The 11699-nt window shown below is 47.1% G+C and overlaps 1 protein-coding gene across 2 annotated transcripts in view; it reads right to left on the minus strand.

Moving 5' to 3' along the window:
- Positions 1-1201: 1201 nt before the first annotated feature.
- Positions 1202-11699, minus strand: part of VTI1A (vesicle transport through interaction with t-SNAREs 1A) — a 379151-nt gene continuing 368653 nt past the window's right edge. For both annotated transcript variants that reach the window (XM_011967525.1, XM_011967522.1), the window contains one exon: positions 1202-4679. In XM_011967525.1, the coding sequence (XP_011822915.1) occupies positions 4586-4679 (94 nt within the window). In that variant the 3' untranslated portion in view covers positions 1202-4585. The remainder of the gene's footprint in view (positions 4680-11699) is intronic.

An 11699-nucleotide genomic window follows, 5' to 3' on the forward strand; every position in this document is an offset into this window, starting at 1 on the left:
GCTACATAAGGGGCCTGGTCCCTCGGGGGATGGGAGACAGGAACTTCCCATTCCCTGATATTGACCCAACACCCCTGCCCTGAAGTGTCAATGAACCAGGCCTCTGAGGGTGGCTTCCACGGTTATATAAACTCATCAAACAAACAGGCTAAGCAGACATACAGACATACAGACATACAGACAGCAGCCATAGCATGGAGAAGGCCACTGGCTTCTGATTTAGGATGAGGATGATGGGGCTCTCTCCTCCCTGGCCCTTCGAGCTCATGGCCCATGGAAAAGAAGAGCAAGTCGCAGAAAGGAAAAAGGACAGAAGGCCCACCCCAGCCAAGCGTCTCCCCGTAGAGTATTAGGGAACGAGCTCCAGTTGACTGCACGGAGATGCCCAAGACATACTCCGAATCAGACCCTTCCCAAACCAGCCGACCGGACACACATCTTCCTTTAAGACCTCTCTACTGGCTCTCCCGCCTGCCCACATCCCTGCAACCACACACTCAGCCAAAGGGGAAGGCAAGTGGCCTGGAGACTAGGGACTCACAGTGGTTCCTTTGAAACCAGCGCTGACCACAACCAACCAACCAACAGAACTTGGCTCTGAACTTCCCCTCCACACACACGTTTCTCCCAGGAAAAGCCACCTCTGCTCCCAAGCATGAAGTGCCTCACTAGGCGAGCAGTTCAAACCAAAGGGATGAGGAGATGATCACTTCTCGTGAATTCTCCACTACGTAGACAAACTGCTATAAATATTTATGATGGGAAATTTCATTATTTAAAAATTCTGCTCTCAATTTCCAGCTCACTCCATGAAGAACGCCTGCTGAACAGGTTGCAAATTAAGAACAATTATTTTTCTCTTCTGCATTTGAATATAACTTACAGCTAAAGTCATTTAAAGGGGTTAACATCAACCTTAATTAAATATTAAAGTGTGCCTGTACCTGCTGCTATTGTTACCCCTTCGAATAAGATATAACCTATTTTTGACAAGTTTTCATCTTTCTCTGTGGAAGACGCTACATGAAACCAAATCAGTGGCAAAGAGGAGAGTAATGAATAATCTATTTCATATTCCAACAGTACCCAGAGCTCGGAGTGGAAAAATATTCAGTCAGATGATGGCAAGAGGCTGCTGGGGTACCACATGACACAGCTAATGTTTAAATAATAATAATAAAAAAAAGCGATAAACAAATCATTAGCCCTTAACAGTTGTTTAATGCAATTTGTTAATGAACGTAATGGTGGGGACTAATAATGAAAGAAAATAAAAGCGTCTAAACAGGCGCCAAGTTGCTGGCAATGCGCAATTATTTCCTTGTCAAGTTTTTATGATTTAATGAGCCCCTCTGGGACTGACGGCTGTCAGTCAGTCGTGACTTTTTGACACCATTACAACTTCAAATACAGCAGCAGGCAGGCTGTTTTCCTCGGATTTGAGATTGCACCATGATCTGACAGTTTTGACGACAAGATGTGCAAAAAAAAAAAAAAAAAAAAAAAAGGAGAAAGAGAGGGAGAGAAAGACAGTTGCTTTTCCTTTCTTTCTTTTTTTTCCCCCTCCCTTCTTCTATGGGTTGATAATCTCTGGATGCTGTTTGGTAATGAAAACCCAATCACTGAGGTCATTATCTGATGAGGTTTTTGGAACAGGCAGGCTTTCTTCCCCCTCTTTATTTCTTTACTTAATGATAACCCTCAATGGGCTTGCCCCGCATGGGATGGCCAGAGCCGCACAATTTTGTTCACCATTAATTTCAGCCTTTGAAGCTCAGGGCTCAGAAGCAGTAGCAAAGCAAACCCCCCACCAAGCTGGTTCCAAAATAAGACAATCCAGCCTGCCTTAAACAGAATAGCAAATGGCCTCCCAGCCCAGGCCCGGCAGCTGACGTCAGGCCCCGCTGCATTTGCAGGCATTCGCCTTCAACATGGATCATTTAAAACTCTTTACAACTTAAGAGACTTTAATTAAATTGCTTTTGATTCTGGAGTGGGGTAGCATCCACTTTATTTATTCTGTCAGGGAAACTGTTTAGTCCGCATGAATTTTATATGCCAAGGGCTTCCTTCTCTTCTTCCTCCTCCACGTCTTCATCTTCCCCCCTAACCACTCCCTTAAACATCATTTTTAACAAGGGCTCCCAACTTGAGAAATATTTGTCAAAGTCCACACACTAAGTACCTAGAACCTTTCACAGATCGAATTCTCTATCTGCTTCAAGTTTGTGGATGTTATTCCTTTCCCGGTGGGGCAGGGAAGGAGGGAGAGCAATTGGCCTCTGCTGGGGATCCCCTAAATCTTTTCTGCAGCGTCCAGGAAGACCAGGAAGGAGTTGAGGGAACCTTCTGACCAGTTTCCTCACAAAGCACTCACCAGCCTGGCCTAGGTGGTTGCTCTCAAGGAGGTTTGATGGAGCTGTTAGGCCAAGGGTTATCTGTTCATATTCTTCCCACTCCCAAGGTTGAACTGGGGTAAAATCACAGTCAAGAGCAGATAAAGACATAGAACTTGAATGAAAAAAGCTATCGAGAGGTGAGCAATGCACTCCTCCTTTCTCATTTTGTCTACTTCAACACGAACGCCAGGATTCAGTGAAATATTTAGGAGGCGGCAAGTTTAGATGATCCGATCAACCTTGCTTGCTAGGTGGCCTTGGGAAGAGTCTGCTGCATTGTAGACGCGATGGCCGTGCGAAGTGCAGCTGGTAACTGGTTATACACTTTAGCTAATATCAACAGTTTCGAAGGAAGCCACCGGAGGGGCTGGTGTAATACTTGACGACTATTCGTGTGTCGGAATGAGAAAAGGGTTGTTTGTTTGTTTCCTTGCTTTTTAATGGTTCTTAGATGTGGTTAGCATGTACAGCATTCCGTTATCAGAATACAAGATTCTTGCTGAGACGGAGCCCTTAAGCCGACAGGAAAATTAGCATAGCTTCCTGCTCCTTCTCTGTCCTGCTTCCCTCGGCCAAAATCCCACACCATCCCTCCGAAGTAAGGGCTGCAGCTTTATTTACACAACACTAAATGATTTATCTGAACACATGCAGGCCTTGGCCTGTTTCGATAAGTGCAATTTCTCTGGTGGATTCTGCCATTCTGCATTTCCTCTCTAAACCATAATGGTTTTCTTCTGAGTTGTGAAAAATATCAAGCACTACATCCAGGTGATCTTGATCCATGGGCACAGGTGGTTAGCATTTTTGATGAAGAGAACAGGTTTGCTTTTCAAGGATTCAAAGCTTCTAATTATATTCCAAAGATAGTACGGACCAGTAAGTGCCTATGAAGTCTTGAGAAAAACACATTCTGCTTTGTGACTGGGGGGAAGCGACCTCAGCTTGGGCAACTTTTAAGCCTGATCACAAATGAGCTCATTTTGAACGCAATGCCTGGTTACCTCAGACAGAAAGAAATGAAAAGAAAAAAATCACAGAGCATATTAGAAGTTTGAATACATAGTGAATTCAGGAAAGGCTTGCTAACATTTGTTAGTTAAAAAACCCAAGCTGTTCCTTTTGTAACAATCCACCATCCTCTATTCTTTTAAAGGAGGTTAGGGAACGTTTTCCGTGAAGTTTATCTCTGGTGGACCCTCCTATAGGACTCTCCCATATTTATAATCACATTTGAAATTTCACACTGATGGAGTCATGTTCTTGCTCTTACTGAAATATTCATGGTCTCTTTACATACTGGAATGGATGTGGAGAGAACCTTGTCAGACCTTTTGCATGTATGAGGACTGCTTTTGGCAGTGCAGATATTAAAACCGAAAGGATACAGAGATGCTTACACAGGTCAGGGAAGACGAGGTCACAATTAAATCCCGTGCCAGGGCTCACTTTGCCAGCAGATTCTGGAGAGTATGGGATTTGGGGAAGGCAAGGAAATATTTCCTGAAGCCAGTAATCAAAGTTGTGAACAGTGAATATTGGGCAGGCTCAGCAAAAATATTCTTGGGTTTTCAAAAAAAAATTATGCAATAGAAAAACAGGGAAAGTGCTAAGTCAATTTCCTGTACAACTGACATTAAATACCGACCTTTACAATGAAAGCACTCAAGCAGGTTGATGACCATATTCATGAGGCCTGGGTAGGAACAGGACTGGCTTGCCGGACTGGGTCACTGACTCCATCCCCTGCTTTTTGCTGCCTTTTTATCCTCGGACATCACAGAAGAGCTTTTCAGCAACAAGAGGCGTGTGACAAACAGAAGCTCTCGTGACTGACTCATCATGTCCTCTCCCAAACCACGGCCCTTGACACGTCCAAAGGGCTAAGAGGAGTGTCACCGGGCTATTTTGGCTAGTTGATGACATTAGCAAAAAGGCAAATAAACATTCACCTTCCCGTCTAAAAAACGAATCTGGGTGAAGACAAACCTCGAAAAGGAAACCAACCCACATGCAAACAGGAATAGAAAATATTTTTACACTCTTTGCACTTCAGCCCAACGGCGGTGAGGGAGAGAGAGGGTCACCCGGGGCCTGTCAGTGCAACAGAATGATTCATGTGACCATTTTGTCTTAATTACTCAGAACAAGCTGTTGTTGCTGTTTATCAAGGGAGAGCAGATACATCAGTGTCTTCTGACAGAAAAAGTGATCGCCATCAGGATGGTGATGACCACGACGATCCCTAGGATGACGAGCAGGATGCGGTTCTGGATGATTCTAGGAGACAGCAAAGGAGAAAAAACACACACAGATAAGTGGAGGGCCTTCCCACAAATGCCGGCCGAGGCCAGGGTGGCTAATCAAACGGCAGCTTCGCAGGTGGGGGTGGGGAGCGTGTGCGTGCGTGTGCGTGTGCGTGTGCGTGTGTGTGTGTGTGAACAGAGATCACGCAGCTTTCTGGTTCTACAAACGATCCACGAGAAAACGAAAGACTCCACACGATTGTCACGCTGCCCTCCGAGAAATGCTTACTGCAAAGCGAAGGCGAATCAAATGGCTCTCTGGGCTCAGAATACCATGTAGTCTCTTTAAGCGATCAAGAGCCCTTTGCGAGCTTCTCTTTTTAATTTAAAAGGTGAGACAAGCCTCATTTTTTTGCAGTGTTTCCTGTTCAAGTAAAAGACTCCAAGGAAACACATGTCAGTAAGGTACTTACCTGCATAAAAATACCTGGGGAAAAGTAAAAGAGAGACTAAGGAAGAAAAGCATGGAATTGAGAAGCAAGTGTCAAATGTGCAGCTTAGGCTGTGAAACCGTCATCTGTCACTGGGGCTCACGCTCCGTTACGCCAGGAGGAAACGTTACATTTGCTCCATAGCAAAAAAGATGGAAATGAGAAATATACAATGTACTCATGGTGCCTGTTGTGCATCTGTTGCTGGGCCCTCACCTCCAGGGATTCCACCCTCCCCGGGATCTGGCTGGGCTGCGTGCTGATGGGGAACCAGCAACTCAGAAGGGGGACCAGAGTGGAGACACACGCGCCCAGATGCCTGCAGAGAGCTTCTGATGGGGTTGTTTCATAATTTGTTACCTCATTCGGAGAAAAGAGGTCGAACATCAGAGTGCTTTGTTGAGAGTTTCAAAGGGAACCTAGGTCAAACAGCCGTGCCCACGCTCGCTCTCACAGAGCCGCACGGAAATAGAGACATAGGCTGGCTGGCGGTCTAGCCAGCTATCTGTCCAGCTCAAAACCCCACGGCAAACCCCACCCAGCCCTCCTCCAAATTCCAAGCAGCAAAAGGCCTCCTGCCCTACTCCAGTCTCCAAACACTGGCCATGGGTATTCTATGGGGAGGAGCTGGGGGGATGAAGCTGGGCCCCCCACGGAACAGAGACCCCACACCCCTACTTTGTATCTTCACACACACAAATATTTGCAGGGTCTCTGCAGCCTTTTCTAGTTCCTAGATGAGTTTATTTCCCGGAAGGATGACATCAGGTTGTAGTTTTAGTAGGATTCCTCCTCACCCGTCCCCTCCTTCTCCAAACCTAAACGGTTGAATGGAAACTGTCATATCAGACCAACCCACTCCCTTGTGGCCCCCTAAAAGGACGAGCTCCTTCTCCTCCTGACAGGTTACAAAATGATCACATTTGCTGACACGTCTTCCGCAAAACTGCCTTCGTGCCTCTGTCCACTCTCCTCGCAGGAGATGAATGGCCCACTTGGTCCTCATTTATCACGCAAGGCTCGGCTAAGATCTGTCTTGTTTAGTTCTTCCCTTCCCCACTAGAAAGTCTGCACTGCGACATTCATTCTTCTGTGATGACAGCTAATTCAGACTTAACAGGCCATACTTACTCAAGAGGCAGGAAGATTCTCTGTCCCCCAAATAAATAAATAAAAACAGGACTTCATGGCTTATTATAGGGAGGCTAATTATGAACACTGATCGGTGCTACTTGGTGGCTCTGTTTAAAACCCAAACTGATTTCTTCCCCCTTTTCTCTGGAAAGGACAGAAGTCTTCAGAACAGTCCCTACACATCCCATTTGCCCAAGTCACTGTCAAAATCTCTATTTACCACAGTCACCCTCATCAGACTTGCAAAGGAAATCAGCAAAATTGAAACTCAGCAGTGAAACAGATTAAAAGCATGAAAACTCTTTAAAATTCTGCCTACAGTAATCTACAGTAGTGTGTCTCTTGTACAGCTTGGTTGACAACCATTTTATTTGTGGGTTGAGGACCCCAAGGCATCCATGATGCTAATTTAGAAAGGATTAGCTGTGGGTGTTACTTGTTCAATCTGAGGCATGGTAAGAAATATGAATACACAGGAATCCCTAAATCCTCAGCTCTTCCCTAGCCTTCCTAATTAGGCTTCACCCCCTCCCTGGTGCACCCACAGGGCCTGGTGGCTTCCCCTCCACCGCCCGCTTCCAAGGGCCCAACCTGTGTGGACTGGGGCCATGTGGAATTCACCTCTACCACCCCACACATGGCACAGTTGCTGGCACACAGGCACTCAAGAGAACTGCCCAAAGAGTCATCATGAAAGAATGCAGTTTCTGGTAACTGTAATCTTCCATTCAAAGGACAATGGAGAAGAAGTCTGTGCAATTAATTTGCAGGAAAATCTCAGGGAGTCTGCATGGAAAAGGCTAAAGTTCAAAGTTGAAGCAAGCCCCACCAAAGATGAAACTTCCTACCATCACGCCTTCTCAGAGCATTACTGGGTCTTCTCCCCAAGCTAGAGGGAACTCCTGTGTGCTGGGTGGGGGTGGGGTGTCAGCAGGAAAGGGCATTTGCTTTCAAACCAAATGCCGGCAGACATTTGGGAGGCAGAGTAGATGGGGGTGGGGAAAGAGTTGGAACAGAGAGAGCTCTAAGTAAGCTTGACCGGCTGGGCCGTCCACCCAGCTTTGGACCTCAAAGGAGTTGTGCAAATGTGGTCCCCCTCAGGATCAGAAAAGTGAACTCTCAGGGCATCTGGGTGGATAGGACTGAGCCAGTTTGGAAGGGGGGAATACAGGCTGGCACTGGTGGGCCCCATCTGTGAGGAAGCCTAGTTGCAATCGCAGCCAGGGGCTGCCGGCCCATATTGCTGTAGGCAAAGCAGAAAGGAATGCAGAGTTTGGAGAGAATTAGAAAAACCAGCCAGGCCGAGGGGTTCCCAGCTAGTGAGATGGTGGCGAAGGAACTTGGGGAGAAGCCCAAAGTAACTTCCTCCTAACTTTGGGCAAGCGGGGAGCTTTCTGTTGAACTAGGTCTGCAGCAAGCCGTCTTAATCTCCCTTTTGAAAATGCAAAGTGTGTTTACCCAGTAAATAATTTAAGAAAGAATATACACTTGAAAGAAGACATCCATTGAAACAGCCAGGCTAAATTGCCTCCAGGCAAAAACTTGTGCATTTGCATGCTGCATTCTATTAAATGAGCACACTGTGGCTTTAAAAGAATGCAGAGCCAAAATAAAAGGAATGTGGGCCCGAAACATCAAGGATTCTCCAAGTTTACATTATGAATCACAGTGCTGTTGATACAAGATGAATTAACCATTTACTTTGAGGCTGAACTCACAAAGTACTATTGAAAGTACTGATCCCCATGTGGAACCCAGGGAGCAGTTAATCTTTCCATTGCCAGTCTCCTCCCAGCCTGGAAATGAGCTCCTGCGTGTGGCAGCCGGAATCACAGAAGGCTGGTTCCAGTGCAGGGGACAGGCGCGGCACCTGGCACAGCTCTCTGCTCTTGCTCGAGGAGCCCAGGAATTCCACTGGAGCAGGCATTACGAGTGTTCTCCAATATCCGGTTCTCCTCTACTTCCAGGCATGGATGCACTCACCTTAATGTTAGGCGTGGTCTTGGAACTAGCTTTGGCTAAAGAAATGAGAGCAAAAGTTCTGAGTGTCACTCCCAGGTGGAGGCATCTAACTTCCAATGTTTGTCTCTCTAGCTGGCTCTTCCTGCGGTTTTGATTGGGAGTGGGGGACTGTATCGTTCCAGAGAGTGCAGGTTACAGGACGGTGGTAACATCTTCTGCCCAGATCCTGCAGTCATCATGTAAAGAGCCACTGTCCTGGAGACACACCTGGACTCCCGGTGGACTTGCGTTGAGCCATTGAGGACTGGGGGTTGTTTTTCACTGCCGAATACCATAAGCTACCCTGAGTGATACGCTACTGTCCGCCTCTCAGACAAGAGGAGGCATCTGGCCAAGCCAAGAGAGGCTCTGATTTCATGTATTTCAGAAGCCAAGGTATGATGAGGACTGATAAGATTTTTTTTTTTTTTTCCTTGAAGAACAGGTTTTTGCCTCTTGGTTTTCAAGAGCTGGGAAACTGACCTCTTGGTCACGACACTTTTCACTGAGGAATCAGGAGCCTCTTCCAGCCAATGCTCCTGTGTATTGATGAGTGATGATACCATGCACGAGGCCTCACCAGGCCTAGCCAGGCGTCTGCTTCCTGTGTATAGCAGATCCACAGTGGCTGCGTTCGTTTCCCTATTCCGCACAGCTGACGCTCCCCCAGCTCCGGGGGTACAGCTGTGACTGAGGCTGCCATGGTCAGTACATTCCATGCCCCTGGCCATGGTAACTGGACCAGGAGCAGGCTTGTGACTGAAGCCCATTCAACAGAGTGGATCTCAGCAACTTTGCTTGAAATGCCAGGTCACCTGGACAGTTTGGTGTGTGGATGTCAGGCTGGATCCACTGCAGCCCTTTTGATTATGGAGGGAAGCCAATCCAAGAAAGAAGCTGACCCACAGTGGGCAGAGAAATAGAACCCCAGTCCTGAAGACAGAGAACTTTAATTTTTAATTTTTTTTTGTTTTTGAGACGGAGTCACGTTCTGTCTTCAGGCTGGAGTGCAGTGGTGCGATCTCAGCTCACTGCAACCTCCGCCTCCCAGGTAGCTGGGATTACAGCCTCAGCCTCCAGAGTAGCTGGGGTTACAGGCATCTGCCACCACATCCGGCTAATTTTTGTATTTTTAGTAGAGATGGGATTTCACCATGTTGGCCAGCTTGGTTCCAAACTCCTGACCTCAGGTGATCTGCCCACCTCAGCCTCCCAAAGTGCTGGGATTACAAGTGTGAGCCACCATGCCAGGCTGACAGTGAACTTCCTTTTTTTGTTTTAATCAAACCACCCTTTCTTTGGACTTTAATTTATATGAGAAAATAAACTGACTTTATTTTCCAAAGTCAGTTTGAATTGGGTCTTCTGTTATTTATGACCAAAAAGCATTTTTAGGTTGAGTCACCCTGATTCCAAACCAAGTCCTTGATCTATGACATACGTGCATTCTTCCCTCCTCTTCCAAGAGGCATTTCCTGGCTATGCCCCTCTTGTATTCTCCCATCTCCCTACGCATCTCTCTTTCCAGTACATTGACTACAGTCCCCAGTAAAAAGTGGACCTTCCACAGACCGAATTTCCTTTGTCTTTTGTGTCCCTGATGCCTAACACAGAGCTTGGCATAAATGTTCTCAAAAAATGCTTGCTGAGTGAAGAAATGAGAGACTCTACCCACACGTGCTCAGGGTCACGTGGTTACTGTTCTCCTGATTTCTAAGGGCTGCTTATAGACAAGCACAGCTTTAGGACTTAGCTGTTAGCCATTGTCCCATTCAGGATGCCAGCAGAGTCCCAACTCTTTTACAAGCCTGTATTCATTAGCTGGAGAGTGGCAGTCACTTTACAGGTTCAGAGCCGCATCCTGTACCTGCCTTCCTGCCTGGCCGACTGGCCCTGAATAACGATGCCCCACCTTTGGGGTCTGACAGAACAGCAATTAGCAACCGTGAAAGCATGGGATAAATTCTGAGCAAAGGAGCCCGGATCTGCTTCTCTCTAGGCACTTCCCAAAACATGGGCCAAGGGAAAGCTCTTTACATTCTATATCCAATTCAACGTTAGTATTCACCAGAAAGAAATGAAAACAGGAGTAGGAGAAACAGTTGATCGTCATCTGCTTCAAACACTCACTTTAATTGGAAGGGTTATTTTCAGAGCTGGGGACATGACATGTTTGCCTCTGAGGTAGAGCTGGCTGTGTGGTTATCATGCTGCCTACTAATGCCCATCTTGGGTCTTCTATGTCCTGCGTCTCTAGGAGGAATCCTCAGCCCCATCCCAAGAATTCAGGGAGACTGACCCCACTCTGATTCCACAGGTGGGCATAGGACCCAGGCAGGCCCAGCCAATTACAGCTCTCCAGCTCTTGCACTACCCTTGGCTCAAGGATTGGTCTGCCACCCAAGCCAGATGGAGTTCCTCTTGGGATTCTTACTGGAAAATCAGGAAAAAGATACTGTTTTTACTGAGATTGACTGTCAGGACAGTGAGAACCTGGAGCTGCCAAGGACCATTCTTACTACCGTACCGGACGAGGCTGCTTGAAAGAAGCCGACACCAGAGGAATGCAGAGCCGAGAGATGAAGAAAAAGAGATGGATTCCTGAAGACATATTTGAACCCCTGCTTCCTCTTCCTGCTGTGTGCCTGAAACCTGAAGAGTCACACTTCAGCTTCCCAGCTACAGGAGCCAAACAATTCCCCATTGACTGGAGCAAGTATGGTTGGGGATTCTCTCACGTTCTTTTTTTTCTTTTTTGAGACGCAGTCTCACTTTGTCAACCAGGCTGGAGTGCAGAGGCGCAATCTCAGCTCACTGTAACCTCCACTTCCTGGGTCCAAGTGATTCTCCTGCCTCAGCCTCCTGAGTAGCTGAGATTACAGGTGCTGCCACCAAACCAGGCTAATTTTTGTATTTTTAGTAGAGATGAGGTTTCGCCATGTTGGCCAGGCTGGTCTTGAACTCCCGACCTCAGGTAATCTGCCCACCTCAGCCTCCCAAAGTGCTGGGATTATATACATGAGGCACCGTGCCCGGCCTCTCACTTTAAATCATACGGACTGTACTGGATTGAACAGTGTCCCTGCAAATTCATGTCCACCTGGAACCTCAGAAGGTGACCTTATTTGGAAATAGGGTCCTTTTTATTTTTTATTTTTAAGAGACAGAGTCTTGGCCTATTGCCCAGGCTGGAGGGCACTGGTGCAATCAGAGCTCACTGCAGCCTTGAACTCTTGGGCTCAAGTGATCCTCCCGCCTCAGCCTCCCAGGTAGCTAGGACTACAGGCATGCACCACTGCACCTGGCTAATTTTTAAATTTTTTGTGCCGGGCGTGGTGGCTCAAGCCTGTAATCCCAGCACTTTGGGAGGCTGAGATGAGCGGATCACGAGGTCAGGAGATCGAGACCATCCTGGCTAACACGGTGAA

This window comes from Mandrillus leucophaeus, unplaced genomic scaffold, assembly GCF_000951045.1.
Source record: "Mandrillus leucophaeus isolate KB7577 unplaced genomic scaffold, Mleu.le_1.0 Scaffold80, whole genome shotgun sequence".
Lineage (NCBI taxonomy): Eukaryota > Metazoa > Chordata > Mammalia > Primates > Cercopithecidae > Mandrillus > Mandrillus leucophaeus.